We start from the raw sequence: 18,033 nt of genomic DNA on the forward strand, positions 1-18,033 counted from the left end.
ATTACTTAAATGTCCTTCAAATCAACGACATGAAAGCCTTTGATTGAAGGATATTTATGTCCTTTTGAAGCTGAACTTTTTCGTGTTTTCTGTTTTTGTCAAGGGCATTATTGTTCCTGGCTTTTTTTTTCTTGGGTTTTTTTTTTGCAGTCTTCGTATCTATGTTTGTGTTTTTTAATTGAAAAATATTTTTTTTAATATTTTAATATATTTTTAATAAAAAAATTATTTTTTGTTTAATTTAATTATTTTAATATATTTTTAATTAAAAAATATTTTGTAATACAATATAATATCAAACATTTATTTACGACCATTGAACCACACAACATCTTATGTACATACACTAGATATATAAATTTCAACCAATCATAAAACTCTTAACTTCGCAATGTAAGTAAATCATGTATTTTTCTTAGTTTTTTTTTTTTTTTTGGCCTTTGGAGCATGACATGGGGAAAGGATAATAATCTCCTATCATCACAACTAGGAATAGTAATGGTAATCAGTTCCACGCCTTTCATTTTTGTTCTTATTTCCCCTTCCTTTTGTTGAAATATTGTTTTCTTGCGTGTTATTTATTCTTTCAATTTTCCTTTTTAATTATTTTATAAAAATTTTATTAATTTTTAATCTTACTTTTTAATTCAAGTTTATGGTATGTTTTTTTTTTTAAATTTTGTTCTATTTTTTTTATTTAAGTTATTTTTCTTTTCAATTTAACCCTCCAATCAAAAAACCTTTAATTGTTTTTTAAATTGTTTTTTATTTTTATTTTAGAATCTTTAAATTGTTATTTTTTTCTCTTATTTTGTTTTTTTAGCATTTGTTGACTTGGTTCAATTTTTTTATCCTTTTTTTTATTTAATTTCATGCTTCTATACATATTTGTTTTCAAGGTAAAGTGATCAATTTTTTTAATTTTCAATTAATATCATTATATATTTTTTATCTTTAAATTAAATAAAACTAACTTATTAAATGAGTCGGTACTATCATTAATTACTCTTATTTTTTTTAAAATATAATTGTGGCACTCAAATATCATTTTTATAGGAAAAAATACCGACGTACATCCTAACACATGTCAATTCTTAATATATAAATATTATCATTTATCAAACAATTCATTATTTTTTTTTATTTTAATAATATATATTTTTCAAATATATATTAATATCTAATTCAATTACTTAAACATTATAAAAGAATTACAATTTTTTTATTTTAATTATTAATATCTAATTCAAATATATATATTTTTTAATTTATTTTTATAATAATTCATTATCATAGTTCTGTTGACTTTACAATTTTTTTATTTTAATTATTAATATCTAATTCAATTACTTAAACATTATAAAAGAACTACAATTTTTTTATTTTAATTATTTTAATTATTAATATCTAATTCAAATATATATATTTTTCAATTTATTTTTTTAATTATTTTTGTAATAATTCATTATCATAGTTCTGTTGACTAGTATTAAGTTAAAGCTATAAGGCCTTAACTAGTATCAAGTTAAAGCTATAAGGTCGATATTTTAAGCATCAATGATAGTATTATTTTTAAACAGATGACATATTGTTTATGTATTTTTTTAAATAAAATAACAATTCATATTGATTTAAACAACCCATGACTCAGATCTTATCTTGAATCAATCCTTAAATTGAATTTTAAAATTATGATAATAACTATTTTTGTTATTATATTAATCTATGTTGATAATCAACTTAACTTGTATCTTGTTTTAGATTGACTATCTTGATCCATGATCAGAATCTTGTTTTATATTAACCTTTATACTCTCAAATTCAATTTTAAAATTATGATAATAATTATTTTTGTCCTTAAATTGAATTTTAAAATTATGATAATAACTATTTTTGTTATTATATTAATCTATGTTGATAATCAACTTAACTTGTATCTTGTTTTAGATTGACTATCTTGATCCATGATCAGAATCTTGTTTTATATTAACCTTTATAAGTTAGATTTTAAATTTATAGTAATAATAATTTTAATTTTTATATATTTTAATTAGATAATTTTAAAAATAAAGGTTTTTTACAAGAATATTTTAAAAATAAAAAATAAAAAATAAAAAATAGTCTTCGAAGGCACGTTAATTTTGTAAATTCTATTTTAAATGTACAAAAATTAATTCTAAAACTATATCATAAACTATTTTATTTTTATGGTTGTTCTTCTTCGACCAAATTTTTTTTTTTTTTTTTACTATCCTTGTCTTCTTTATTCTAGAACTGTAACCAAACATTACCCACATTACATTTATCTAACTGGTTTTTCACTTCGTAGAATGAGCAATCATCGCAGGGCCACCACATTTGATTTCTTGCTAAATGATTTATCTTTCCAAAGCACCATTACCTGTTTGTAATTTAACTTGCATTGTGTTTGGATCCCCTGTTATGGAATCATGAGTTTTAATGTATTCTCGAGCTAAGCATCTGCCTTCTTGTTTGGGAAAATTGAACTTATTAATTTATTATCCATTTATGCTTTAATTTTTAGGAAAATTCAAGTTAAAAAATCATGGTCGAGTGCTATAATATCTTCATTCCTGGGTTTGTAACCCATAAAGTATGCTGTTATGGGATTTTTAAAAACCCTAAAAATAAATCCAAATTATTTTTTATTGTTTACAAATGATAAATAGGAATGGAGAGATAAAAAAAGGATTAAATTGAAAAAACAATTAATATATCATCAGCATATTGGTGTTATATTATATACGTGAATAAAATTATCTTTTTATTTATTTTAATTTAATTTTTAAATTGATAAGAATATAAAGTATAATTTCAAGGAAAAAAAAGAGAAAATTGGAATACTTAAATATGATGACGTAATTAATGGTGCAATATTTTGGATTGGATATTTACCCAGGTGATAGCAGTGAATTAAATCTTGAACGGAACTTGTGGGCCCTTGCAGACTTTTGAAACCAACCTGAGGTTGGGAGAGGGTGATGGGCCTTTTTGATCAAATTGGGCCCTTATAGTGGCCAGCTCCATTTTTATCAAACCCAAGGAATACGATAAAACCTCTTATTCAGTCCCTGAGTTCTTAGAGAAACAACTAGCTGATCCCTTATATTGAAAATTACATACCGGGTCCCTGTAAGTTTATATATGATTACAATTTAATCCTTTTTGTAATTGCTCGTTGCAATTCCTAATTTTATTGCTATCAAGTATTCAAGAACACGAGATCTCTTGGAGGGATGGAGAGCAAGGCAGCAAAAAGAGGAGAGTGTGATTTGCAGCAAAGCATAATCGGTGGTGGGCTGCTAAGTAAGAGTGAGGAAATGAGAGGAGTAAGCTTGGAAGGAGAGAAGGTGATACTTGTGCCCTACATGGAGGCCCATGTCCCAAAGTATCACCACTGGATGCAAGACCCTTTTCTCCTCCAAGCCACCGGCTCTGAGCTCTTATCGCTTCAAGACGAGTATCAGATGCAGCTCTCTTGGACCCAAGACCCCCTCAGTATTCTCTCCCTTTCTCTCTTTTCTGTTACAAAAAAAGAGGAGAGTGTGATGTTTCTTTTGATTATTGTTGTTTGCAGAAAGGACTTTTATTGTACTGGATAAGGAATTGATACAAGCTGGTTTTGTTCATGGAGATCCTCATGTCGAAGGTTTTCCTTCATGTTTTTTTTTTTTAATGCTTTTCATTTCAAGGGATTAATAGTTTACCCATTTGCAGCTATGGTAGGTGATGTAAATATATTCATGAATGATGTGGATGATCCTCTAGTGGCCGAGATCGAGATAATGATAGCTGAACCAAAGAGGTATTTCTATTATTTTTCTTGCTTCTTCACAGTAGCTGCAGTCATCCCATTGAATCTATTCTTCTTAAGTTGCAATGAAGAAAATATGGAATTCGTGTTGATTCACCATTAGCAAAAATGTATTGGAATATAATATACCTTTGTCAAGTAGAGAGCTCTCACAATTTTTGGAATAAACCTTAATTTCCCAGTTAATTTATAATTTAGTCAGAGGTTTCGTGATTTTCTTATGGTTCAGTTATATCTTTGTGAAAAGTAGAAGAATAATATGCTTAAAAATCTCTCTAGAGTGTACAAAGTCAAGTGTAGTGAAGTGGGATAGCATGTGTATCACAGCTAGTTCTCAGGACATTTTCTTTTCTTTTCCTTTTGGTTTCTTTCTTATTTCATTTTTCTTTGAGAACCAGAGAAGATGTTATATTATAGCTCATATTTAACCCTTGGCAAGTCCGGCTCCTGTTTTCACGTTGTTATCTGTTATTAACTAGGCAATGAATGATAAATCTTATGCAGGAGATGTTATTAGGCAATCAATTTAGAATATTCCAAATAAAACACATTCTTTCAACTCTTCTTTGTACTTTCTTCTTGATGGGTGCAAAGTGAGTGAGTTATTTATGCAGTTCTTTCTTCCTCATTTCTTATGGTCTTTCCTTTTCTAGCATAGTCGTGGAAAAGGACTTGGGAAGGAATCTGTGTTGATGATGATGGCCTATGCTGTTCGGGACCTTGGGATCCATGTATTCCGTGCTAAAATTGGAGAATCAAATGGATCATCTCTTAATATGTTTTGTAATTTGGTCTCTCTCTCTCTCTCAATATGCTCGTGAAGTTTTGTTTTCTGCATGTACACAGTCCATATTTAGATGGACAAATTCCAGACTCTTGTATGTGGTTTTAAAGGGCTAGTGATTGTTATTTATGCTCATTCTCTCGCTCTTTCATCTAGTCTCTGTTAGGTTGACAGAAGTTCTTCATGTCTGGTGTAGGGTTTTCAGGAGACTTCTCGCAGTGAAATCTTCAAAGAGGTGAGATTTTTTTTACTTTGGTTTATGCAGCTTTTGAAGCGATCACAGCCTTGATTTATTGAAGTAATCAAGGGCATGCTTGTCATTGATATCTAGCGTGAGATGGTCTGGAGTGGATCACTCTGAAATCAAATAATTTTATTTGCTGCTTAATCTTCAGCCTGTGTAGTTGATTAACTTCTCATCAATTCATTTCATGCCAAAAGAAAAGGATAGGTGAACACTATGGAGTCAAATGTATTTAAAAATTAAAATAGGTTGATTCCATGAACTTACCATTTAATTTAACTAATTGAGGTGGTTAATGCTTATTGAAAGTTGAAACAGGCATCCTTTGTCCTAAACTGGATTCAATAGGTGCCTGGTTTTGTTCTTTCAGGCAGCGTGCTAACTTCTAATGAGAAGATTACAGCATTTTGTTTGCTGAATTGTAAGGTAGACTATTTATCAAAACTGACCTTGCATTTCTAACCTTCAAGAGAATAGCCTTCTCCAATTGTTTAGAATAGTCTAATGTAGCTATTGGCTTAGATCCTCTGCTCTATGCTTAAAAATGCCATTGTCCACTTACGATCCCAGTGAAATGGGGGCTCTGAATAGAAGAATTTGGGGATAATCCAACCATTTTAACTTTTTTTCATGAAGTGTTTTGACATCTCAAGACTTGAACCTACTCCCATGTGATTACCCCAAGCTGTGGGTCTTATCTTTGCACGTTGTGTTTATATCTGTTAAATCTTTTACATCAATACATATCCACTAAAAGTTCTTTCCTAACAATTTTGGCAGGTGACACTGGAATTACCAATGACACAGCCCAAGTGTGAGGAATTACTGAAATTGATTGATAATGTGGTTACACATGTTTAACCACACATGAATAGTTTTCAAAAATTGTCCAACTGTCATATTGTATTACTACTGTGTGGAACTTTAACTAGGCAAGTGATGTTGTGTTGACAAGTTAAGAGCTCTCATTTTGACTATACAATGACATTGAAATTATCATGCATCTCTTAAGTTTGTTTCCCTCTTTTAGGGGAAATGTATATAACAATTTATTAACCCACGTATCATAATGGTGTGAACATTTTTTTTCTTTTGCTTTTTTTTCTCTCTCTCTTTCTTAAAACTAAAGTGATACTTGGATAAAATTCTAAATGTCCTGTTTGTAGTATTCAGAGAATTGTAGAGTACTTGGAAAACGGAAGCGTTCATGAGACTTGGAACAGTGAACCTACTAGGATTTGCCAGATACATGATTTCACTATTTATTATGCAGAGACGAAGACCTGAAAACATGTGCTCATAATGACAGTGCGATGGAATAAATGACTAAATATGGAAACCTGCAGATGTACTTGGACTAGTTGAACACAGGGAGGCTAGAATACACAGGTGTTTCAAGCCCCCCCCTCCAATATTTTCTTCTATCCTGAAAGAAAATTTAATGTCCCCATTGATTGAATATTTGGTCCTGTTGTAGCATGACTCGAAGGGATGTCATTTATAACTGAATTCCCAGCTTGCCAGACATGATTAACAGCAGTTCCATTTTGTAGAGGGCCCAGCACAGCGAAGATACTCATCTGATTATCTGCATATGTTGCAGAGATGTTTGACACGTGAAAGCTGAGAGCTCCCGGTCGCATTGATGTGGTATAACTAGTTATTGGGGTTGGATAGGCAGTCAAGCTCCCATTAGAATTATGAAAGGCAACAAGAGCTTGTGATCCAACCATGCCTGCACCATTTGGATTGATTGCCCATGCAATCCATCCTGTAGAAGTTTGGTTGGCTCTATATGCTATGTGAACAGTTCTGGTGGATGGAATATAGTTCCAGTGGAGATGAGCCTGTAGGAAAGGGAGGTCGATGCAAGAACTGAATGCTTGATTACCTGGAAAGGTGTACTTTGAGCATGATTGAGCAGAGGAAATGAGGACTAAGGAGAGAAGTATGCTAATAAACAATGCAGGTGTTGAGGTAATAGCCATGAAGATGTTGAATGCCCAAAGACCTTTCTGTTGAGGTTTATAATTAATTTCAAGGGAAGAGGATTTCACAATTTCTAAGTGTACTGTGGTCTCGCAGATATTTCATAGAAAAGTTCAGAAGAAGGAAATCCAGTTTGGCAATCTAGGTTTGTGTCGTCTTGCAGACGATCCGCGAACTATGCACTCTTTCGGTTCTAGGCAGTGACCCTCTAGTATGAATCTAGTGGTCTAAAATTGCACCAGTGGCTGAGATGCAGTCAGCGAGAAGAAGATACAGTCGGAAGTTCAGAACAGAACAAGTTTTTTCAGGTGGATTGCTATGGATTATAGGAGCCTTAATTGATTGGCTGGAATGAGTCTGGCTGAGATCCAATTTATAAGTGAAGCTGGAGAAGTTCAAGTCAAGAGTTGTTGACAGGTTACGTATGTTGTTTCTGAACAACACACAAATCTTTAGAGGGCTAAAGAAATCAGGGTTAGAGTCATGCAAGTTTTATTCATCTTGCGTGACAATATTCCCTTGCGTCTGTTCTGCAACAGTCCGATTTCCAACCTAATTAATGGTTAGTACTAATTCAACAAGACCTAGCCTATAAAAGTGGACCCTTTCTGATAAACAGACCAGAAAAGGACAGGAAACTTGTTGCTGAGTGGTGATCATATGTGCTAGAGAGGAACATTACAAGCTTCTAGATTATCCTGAATGGATCATCTATCCTTGCAGAGAAAATTTTCTTCCCAATATTGAACTAGTTCATCGCTTTGCCCAGGAGGTTAGAAGGGTACGAGGTCCAATGGTGTAAACTTGCCATTATGTGGAGCTAGAGGGTAGGAAGAAATTAAGAGAGTAGGTTTGATTAAGGAGTTTTGTGTTCCCGTTAACGTCTTTTTATGGAGAAGCAAAGTCGTCGGATGTTATTTCTGTCAAGAAAATATAATGGCTGGGAAGGTTATGGCTGTGTTTTTAAAGTATTTTTAAAAAATTTAAAATTTTTATATTTTTATATTTATTTTGAATTAATATTTTTTAAATATTTTTAAATTATTTTAATACAATAATATCAAAAATAAATTTTTAAAAATAAAAAAAATTATTAATATATATTTTAACATAAAAAATTATTTAAAAAATAATCTACCGGGATCTAAGTGGCTTAAAGGCACTATGAAAGTAAAGTCACTAAAAAAGTAGGTATGGCATGTTTGAAATTCTTCCATAGCCACCAGGTAATCTTTTCACCAACGACTGAGTTAAATGAACCAATCAAGTCTCCAAATCTTTATTAAAAATAATTTTATTTTATTTTTTAAAATTTATTTTTGATACTAGGAAGTCTAAAAACATTCAAGAAATGAAATTAAAAAACACAATTATGTTTTTCAAAAGTAATTTTGTTTTTTCAAAACACAGTGATTCAAAATAGAGACTGTCAATTTGGTCAAGTAGCTTTAATTTGGGATTCATTGCGTGTAACAATAGTGAATAATTGGTCTAAAATTTTCTCATTTGGAAAGCTTTGGCGAAAAGGAAATGTTTCAAGGCAAATACAAGGAAGTGGTTTAAACGATGGCATTCCTCTAGAAAGGTTAATTACACCACTTGTGGAGTTTTATAATAAGAATGCTTTGATTAATGGCATCCAAGCTTATCCAGCTAGTGGTGACGGTGGTGTGGGCTAATTTAAAAATCAGGCGTTAGATGAGATAGCTGTTATGATATATTTGTTTGGAAGTATGATTATAATTATTTTTTTAAAGTGTTTTTTATTTAAAAATATATTAAAATAATATTTTTATTATTTTTTAAAAAATTATTTTAGATATAGTGCATCAAAATAATTTAAAATCACAAAAAATATTAATTTAAAATAAAATAATTATTTTATTTAAAAATATTTTTAAAATCCAAAAACAAAAGGTATGAATTCATCTTTTACACAGTTGGTCAACCCAGTCTGAAAAACCATTGGATTCCCTTCCTTCCTGATGCACAAGTAAAAAAGATGCAAAGAGCACAGTGCAAGTTTGGCTGGCATGAAGCGACCTTAATTTATATATAATTCATGTTCTGAGTTACTTTATTCTAATTTAATTAGCATGAGTTTTCATCCTTCGAACTTGGTCTGATGTGATCTGTCCAGCATGTCCAAAAATATATAAATCAAGGGAAAAAAGAAGTGTCAAGTTAAGCCTCATTGAGTTGAATTAATTTTATTTATTTATTGGATAATTAAAAAAATACAAAATTAATTTAATATTAAATAATAAAATTAATAATAAAAAAAAACAAAAAGCAATACCCAAACACCCTTTTACAAATAGCCCATGCATGTGGGCATGAGATAAGCCATATGTTTGGGCCAATATTTATTTTTGCTTTGTTTGGGGACAAATCATGTTATCTATCCATAATTATTTTTGCTTTGTTTGGAGACAAAAGTCATGTTATTTTTTATATATATATATAAAAAAAAAGCAACATGTTATTTATAATAACAGATAACATGTTTATTGAATTGTTTCAAGATTTCAACCATGGTGGTTATAAAAGTAGAGGGGGGTTTTTGTAATTGAAAATTTTATTTTTTTTAAACAATTTTCACCTAAAATTACTATAAATACCTCCATGAACCACCTAATAGCCACAAATCACAAGAAAATTATAAATTTTAATTTTTAAACAACTTAATAGTGAATGATAAAATTAAAAAATAAATAAATTGTGAAGAGTGAAATTTAAAAATATATATATTCAATTAAAAAATGACAAAAAAAATAATCAATTCAACCTGAATTAACCTGTTAAAATCATGACTTAGTCATGAGATCAGGATAACCTCATAAAAATAAAATAAAAAAAATAAAAATCTCAATTAAAAACATATTAAAGTTAAAAAAGAAACAAAAATAAATAAACAGAGTTAATCCGGGTCAACTTGTCAAACTCGCAAAATGAGACCGAGATAATCTCATAGAAAATAAATAACAAAAATTAGAAAACTTAATTTTCAATCAACTCAATATTGAAGGATGAAATCGAAAAAAAAATCAATTAAAAAAAATGGCCTAAAAAAACAAACCCGAGTCGACTCAAGTTAATCTGTTAAACTCACAATTTATATCATAAGATTAGGATAAATTCATAAGAAGAAAATAAAAAAAAATAATATGACACTACACTTTTAACATATCTAACATTAAAAGTTGAAATCAAGAAGAAAAACTAATTCTATGAAATCAGTATATAACAGAACATAAAGGAAATAAAAAAATAGAAAGTACAATTTCCAAAATAACCTAATATTAAAGGAAAAAAAAGGTTGTTGAAAAGTTAAATTGAAAAAAATACTAAACAAAAAGAAAAATACAACACAACAAAACAAAACATCATTCCAATGAGTTTTGCAAGTAAGGCTACAATAATTTAGCTATATCTTTAAATTTTTACTAGTTATTGTACTCACACTTCATCAGTTTTACTAGTTATTGTACTCACACTTCATCGTGGATTAGATTTTTTTTTCAAACAAAAAAATTAAACATGCAAGCTTTTTCGACATGTTTTTTACATAAAAACTAATGAGTGCAAATCAAAAAGTTTGTGCACATATATAATTATATAAATCAAGAACCATATGTGTCAATTAATGAAAAAATCATTAACAGCTAAATATGTATTTGAAAAAGTTGAGAGGCAAATGTAAATCAAAATATTTAATATCAAAACATAATTTATTTAGTTGAAATTGGTGTCAACGCTGATTTTTTCTCTCTAATGCTAGAATTTAACAATCTTTTTATCTACTCTTTCAAACTAGGAATTAAAAAATAATAAAAATAATTTTTTATACCAAAATTGAATTGTAAAACTATTAAGGGACTAAATGTGTATAATATGTGAATTTTGAGGATTAAAGTAAATTATCTTTGATATAATTTTGAAATTATCACCCACTTGTGTTGCCATTTACACTTAGGTTATTTGCCTTTCAATTTTATCCTTAGTTAACAAACTTGATCCAATTGTCTTTTAATTCTTCAAAAGGTTGCAATCATGAAAAAAAAAAAGGATTCACAACCAAAATTTTAAAAATAAAAATTATTAATTATTAATTAACATTATATATATCACACAAATATAAAAAAGAATTGTTGCTAAGATGGTTATATAATATTAGATTTCCAGGGATGACAACTTCAAATTTAGCAGAGTCATTGTTTATATAGACACACATCTCATCAATTGACCATGCATAATTTAAAGTTGTCAACCTTGAAAATATACATTATGCATCCAACTTAGCACCAACTCCTTTTATTATTATAATTATAGTTATAGTATAAGCTAAAACAAAATAGAGGTTTTACTATAATTATGTTATTATTCATTTTCTTATACATCATTGTAGATTTCATTAGTGATTTTATAAAAAATTTAATTTTATCCTCGAACTTGTATTATATATAATTGAGACCTTTTGAGGTCAAACTAACACCCAATTACATATTTCTTTTTGGAAGGGAGGGTTGAATTGAAAAACATAAGACTTAAGTGAAAAGAGTGAGTAAAATAGGTGACGGATTTGAAATTTGTATGAAAAATTCATTTCAATCCCCCATCTTTTATAGATATTAAGTAACTAGTCCCTCTAAATTTAATTTTGATACCAAATTTTATTTTTCTCTCTTTTTAGTGTTTTTTTTGTTGAGGAGAGAGACGGGGTTACTAGATTCCACTATCGAGAGAGAAAGTTTTCGTTGGAGATAATTCTAGCCATTCAAAACATTAATTTTTTTGTCAAATGGTTTCATATGGTACGAGGAGTTAAGATTAAGTTTTTTATTTTTTATTTTTTACTTTGAAATAGCCTAAAAAATACATGAGCTCGAGAAGATTTTATGTTTTGTGGTGATTTTTTTTTCTGGTTTATAAAGTCATAAATTAATTTAACAAGGTTTCAATGGTGTTTTCTAAATGTTTTTGGGTAAAAAACAAGTTGTTCGATAAAGATAAAGGAACTTTGTTTTTTTGACAATCACAATTACTAAAATCTGAAAAATTATATATGACACGTTGTTTGTCAATATAGAGGATATGTTGTTTATTTGTTTATGTCAAAACATGGGGTGGATGACATCCACTCTCATTAACTTAAAAAAATAAATGTCTCCGTGTTGGGGTTTAAACTTGTAAGCTCGTATGTGAGCTCTTTTTTAGTGGTCCACAATGCCTAGTTTTATATTTTTTTCTAATTTTTATTTTTTATTTTTAATATATTTTTTTATATGTAAAGTTAATATGATTCATCTGTAATTTTTATATAGATTAAATAATTTTTTATAATATTTTTAATATATATAGTATTGCATAATATTTTTTTTGTTATTTTATTCAATAAATTTTATATTTATATCGATTTCTATTATAAATTAATTTATTAAATATAACTATATAAGTGACCCATCATATGCCTTTTGGATATATATATATATATATATCATTCCTTCTTAACTTATATATATATATATATATATAAGTTAAGAAGGAATGATGGCTGATTTTGAGTACATTCCTTATTCCTTATTCTACAATTAATTTTTAGAAACAAATGTTCACATTAGTAGTCACACCGACTAAAGTATAATAATAATCATTTAAATTTTTGAATTAAAATAATTGTTTAATATAACATTAAAGCTTTATGGATTAAAGATTAATAATTCAAATCCTTCCGATCCTTTTTTCCTACAATTAAAATTAAATAATGAAGGATAAGGTACCTTGTCTCTGGTAACTTGACTTGTAAATAGATATTTTTGTTTTTTTGACGAATTATATCCAAATATGATGTGGCACAAGACATTCATGCCGTAGTTTTAACGAATGCCATCATGAATTAATTACGAGAAGAAATCACTTGCCGGCCACCACACTTTTTATTCACCACATTATTTTCAGGAACTGTACCGGCCTTTGAAATGGCAGTCTCTCACGACTGACATCAAATTAGTGAAAGAAAATGCAAAATCAACGTTATATTATAGAAAAAACTAAAATAGGTAGTTGTTTTTGTTAAATCATCCAAATTAAACAAAAAAATATAAAAATAAAAGAGAATGATGTTAGAGTTTTATTGATATCATATCATCACTTTATTCTGAAAAAATTATGTTAAACTAAATATAAAAATATTATATAAGTTAAAATAAAGATATTATTCTACCCTTAATAAATAAAAAACAAAATATATTTTTTAAGATCTTCCCTCAAATTATGATGCAACAGCTTCAAACTTTGAAAGCTTGCTAGCTAGAAAACAAAAACAGGAAACAAAATGCGACTTATTAAAGAAATTTGTAATCTGCAAAGAAGAAGAAACAAAAGGTAAAGTAATGATGTTATGCTTGAGATGATAACGAATAAGATGACAATCAATTTCAATGTGTTTAATGTATTCATGAAAAACCAACTTGTCAGCAATTTGAATAGAACTCTAGTTGTCATATTATATAGGAGTAGGATGAGAAAGGGAGATTCTCATATCTACAAGTAATCAACATAACCAAACAATCATTTTAGTAATAAATATCATAACACGATATTCTATTTCAATTGAAGATTGAGAAATAATAGATTATTTCTTGCTCTTCCATGAAATAAGAGAATCCTCTAAAAAAATATAAAAACTAGTAACAAACTTGCGATTTATGGGATCACTGCCATGATTAATATAAGATTATGCATGCAACTCCAGGTAAAAGGTGGATGAAAGTAAAAGGCTCTAAAAGACTCTACCCCGAAGATATCATAAACTACGAAGAACAACTGTCAAATGAATGGTAATAGGAGAATCAATAAACTGACTAACAACATGAATAACATATGCAATATTTGGACGAGTAATAGTGAGATATACTAAGCTCCTAACAATAGTACAGTATAAAGTAGGATCTGTCATAGATAAACCATTAAAAAAAGAATACTTTGTGTTAACCTCAATAAGAGTATTTATAGTCTTATTATTAGTAAGTCTAGCCTGTTTAGGAATATTTGTAACATATTTCGATTGAGAAAGAAGGTAACTCTAGGTGAGTAGGTTATCTCAATACCCAAGAAACATCGTAGATAACTTAAATCTTTCATTTCAAACAGTCTAGCTGACTTTATCTTCAAAACTGAAATACCATCAATGTCATCATTGGTAATAATCATGTCATCAATATATAAAGATAGAATGATATGACCTGTATTAGTGCACTTAACAAAAGAAACAGAATCATTACTACTAAAAACAAATCTAAGAGAAGAGATCACAATATAAAATTTCTCAAACTAAGCACAAGATGCTTGTTTGAGACCATATAACGCTTTCTTGAGTTTACAAACATACCCAGAGTTATGTGAAACACTAGAAGGAGGCCATATAAACTTCTTCTTAAATATCTCTATTCAAAAAAGTATTTTTAACTTCAAGTTGAGAGATATAACTGAAGATATTGCAATAAAGTATGAATATTAGTTATTTTTTGCAACAGAGCAAATGTTTCCTCATAATCTATACCATACTATTGAGAGTATCCTTTTACAACCAACATAACTTTGTATTGCTCAAAAGACCTATCAGAATTAGTCATAATCTTATATACCCAACGACAACCAACATTACTCTTACTAAGAGGTAAAGGAACCAAATTTCAAGTGTTGGTCTTATGCAAAATAGAAAGTTTTTCATCCATAACTTACTACAAAAAAGGATTAAGAATTGCCTTTTTATAGGAAGAGTACTCAAATAGACAATGAATAAAAGCTAAATGAAAGTAAATGATGAAGAATAATAAGAGTAAGAAAAATCCAATAATTTTATGAACTTCTAAATGTGCATGGATTGATATAGTATGGATCTACAATCTTAGAAGGAGTTTAACGGACAATAGATGAGAATGAAGCTTCAGGTGTGATAGAGAGTAAAGTGTTAGTACCTGCAATATAATCAGTATGAATTGGTCGAACATGAGGAAAGGTATTTAAGGTATTATGAACTTAAGATGATAAACTATCAGAATGCCTAGAAAAAAGGATCTATATGAATAAGATCAAATTTAGTCAAGCTATGAGTAATGGATGAAATAAAAAAGAAAGGTATATGCTCAAGAAATACAACATGAAGAGACAAATAAAGTTTCTGAGTTATTGAATCAAAATAACAATACCTTTTTTTACCTTCACCATAACTAAGAAAGACATAAATAATATATCGACATGAAAACTTATTATGTTTTACATGAGGATGAAGAATGAAACAAGTATAATAAAAAATTCTAAAGAAAGAATAATCAAAGGCATATCTATACAACTTTTTTTAAAAGAGAAAAACCTAAAGTATGAGAAAATAAAATTATATTAATCAAACTTATAGTAGTAAAAACAACTTCTTTTCAAAACTCACTAGGAACAGAAGCAAACAACAAGAGAGAATGAGTCATTTCAAGGTGCCTATGTTTTCTTTTAACAACTCTATTTTGCTTAGGAGTTATGCACATGAAGTTTAGTGAATGGTTTATCTAAGGCAAGCAACTTATAAAATTTATTAGAGACGTATTCCCCACCTAAATCACACATAAAATATTTGATAAGAATAGAATATTGAGTTTTGACAAGAGCTCAAAATGCTATGTATATCTTAAAGAATTCATAACAATGTTTCATTAAATAAATCCAATTATAACAAGCACAATCACTAACAAAAAGAAAACATAATATCAAGACTCTCTTTTTATGACTAAAAAAAAGATCCCCATACATCAAAGTGAATTAAATTAAATAGAAAATAAGAAATAGAATTACTTTGATTAAAAGGTAAAACACAAAATTTTGCCAGTTTACATCCACTATAATTAGAAATATCACAAGTTTTTAATTTTTCTAAAGCTCCAATGGATTGTAAAAATCTTAAGCAAGAAAATAAAACATAACCTAGATGAAAATGTCATGAATAAAACCTAGAAAAGGAAGGACTCAAATGAAAAGTTGACAAATCAACATTAGTAGTAATATGAGTAATAGCAGTAGCAATTGAAACTTCTAACTCATTCAAAATATATAGTCTCTTCTCCTTACAATTCATTCGAATCAGCTTCTGAGATTGCAAATCTTATACACAATTAAAAAAAGACTAAATAATCACTCACCAGAATTACATAACTATACAACAAAAGCAAGATACAATTTGAGTTTTAGAATAAAATAAACATTAAGGAGAGATAAGTGAGACATGACAACAAAACCAACACCTGCTATGATCATAAGAGTGTCATCAGTATTCATAACAAGATTCAACAAAAGTAGAAGAAATGACTAAATAATCACTCACCAGAATTACATAATTTGACAACAGAAGCAAGATTCAATTTGAGTTTTGAAACAAAATAAATATTAGGGAAAAATAAATTAGGAGTGACAACAAAATCAACACTTATTAAAGGTATAAGAATGTCATCAACAGTCATATCAAGAATATAGGGCATGAGGAATATAAAAGTAAAAGATGAAAAATCTGAAGATAAATTATGTGAAGTGATTAGTACTTAAAAGTGCATTTTTATCATGGTTTTATATCATCATTTTGCACTTGAAGTATCAATAACTCCTTAACTAAAGCATGTTTTATAATAATATATCTAATAATATAAGATACCTTTAATTTGTGGTAAATGTTCATTTTAAATGCAGGCCTATCACATAAATGAAAGGATTGATTGATGACTTTAATAACTTAAATTGCAAGGGCAAAGAGATGACCAAAATTAGAAAAGAGATGTCGGTGCAATCCAAACCGGAACACTGTTCGGTAATTGGGTCATATCTAGAGCTATAGATCTCATATTTAGGTCTACTTTATAGGGATGAAGATGTAAGACATAGGCCTACAACTTTTATATGAGCCCAAGATCTAAAAAGGCCATTTTCAAGTCCAAATTATTGCAACAACAAACAAGTCTGAAGCTGTCCTCCACCCCAAGCACTGTTCAGTGTTTTGGCCATATCTGGAGTTCTAGAAGTCCAAATGAGCTGAATTGTTTACACAAGAAAGCTGAGACAATTGCCTACAACTTTCATGTTTGCAACTGGCTCCAATTGTGACGTTATCAATGACGTTTTGGGCAGACAAGAGAAGATAAAGATTGTCACCAAGTCAAAAGTTGGCCACCCACTTATCAATTAGTCATCAAATCAATAGTTCCTAATTTTGGCCTATAAAAGGAGGCATTTGCCATGCATTTAGGCATCTTGGTGTTCAGATCAAGATCATGCTCTTCCTTTCTCTCTTTGTATTTTTTATGCTTTGTTTTCATTAATATTAAGTTTATGCCTTTCATTTCCTTTCCTTTACTTAGTTAACTTTTATGTTCTTATTTTGTTTATCTATTTTGCTTTCTTTCATTATGTCTAGCTAAGTTAATTATGTCAAGGTGAAAAGGTTACACTAATGGTGTAAGAATAAGTATAATGTAAACTTAATATGGACTTTAATGTTTGATACTAACATGTTTTATATTTGTTATCTTGTTCACTCTTTAATACTTTGCTTGTTAAATGACTAATCTTGATTTATGTTGTATAACACTTGGTACAACAAATGCTTGGCACTTTCATAGCCCATAATGTATGGTATAACCGACACCTGAGCTATGAAAGGAACTTGATTTATTGTTAACATAAGTTATAATCATGAATGCTTGACGAGATTTACAAGTATTAGCATTAATTGAATAAGATGACTAATGTAATCATGTTAACAATATATAATCTGATTGGAACCTCCTTTGTGTGTGGTTTCCAATTCAATAATAAGAGTTTATACTATACTTGTTTGATATACCATTAGTGGAACCTCTAACCTTGACATTTGTTATTATCATTGTTTAATCGTTACATTAATATTCCATCTCAAAGTTCTCATCTTCTTCTTCTTCTTCTCCTTCTTTTTCTTTATTATTATTATTATTATTATTATTATTATTATTATTATTAGTACTACTACTACTACTACTACTACTACTACTACTACTACTACTACTACTACTACTACTACTACTACTACTACTACTACTACTACTACTACTACTACTACTACTACTACTACTACTACTACTACTACTACTACTACTACTACTACTACTA

General features: G+C 28.8%; 2 protein-coding genes across 3 annotated transcripts; one reads left to right on the top strand and one right to left on the bottom strand.

The window, feature by feature from the left end:
• Window positions 1-3,117: 3,117 nt before the first annotated feature.
• Window positions 3,118-5,923, top strand: LOC105110228 (Acyl-CoA N-acyltransferases (NAT) superfamily protein). 2 transcript variants are annotated; one of them, XM_011005207.1, is made up of 6 exons: window positions 3,120-3,519; window positions 3,599-3,670; window positions 3,739-3,826; window positions 4,494-4,626; window positions 4,816-4,854; window positions 5,644-5,923. In XM_011005207.1, the coding sequence occupies exons 1-6, from the start codon at window positions 3,258-3,260 to the stop codon at window positions 5,722-5,724; spliced, it is 675 nt and encodes a 224-aa protein (XP_011003509.1). In that variant the 5' UTR covers window positions 3,120-3,257; the 3' UTR covers window positions 5,725-5,923. The 2 variants fall into 2 exon arrangements, with proteins under 2 accessions (XP_011003510.1, XP_011003509.1); XM_011005208.1 differs by lacking the exon at window positions 5,644-5,923 and having other exon boundaries at window positions 3,118-3,519; window positions 4,786-4,832.
• A 361-nt stretch (window positions 5,924-6,284) lies between these two features.
• On the bottom strand, window positions 6,285-6,851 carry LOC105110236 (cytochrome b561 and DOMON domain-containing protein At5g47530-like). Its single transcript, XM_011005216.1, has one exon. The coding sequence runs from the start codon at window positions 6,849-6,851 to the stop codon at window positions 6,285-6,287; it is 567 nt and encodes a 188-aa protein (XP_011003518.1).
• Window positions 6,852-18,033: the final 11,182 nt, after the last annotated feature.

This window comes from Populus euphratica, unplaced genomic scaffold (genome assembly GCF_000495115.2).
Source record: "Populus euphratica unplaced genomic scaffold, PopEup_1.0 scaffold244.1, whole genome shotgun sequence".
Taxonomy (NCBI): Eukaryota; Viridiplantae; Streptophyta; class Magnoliopsida; order Malpighiales; family Salicaceae; genus Populus; species Populus euphratica.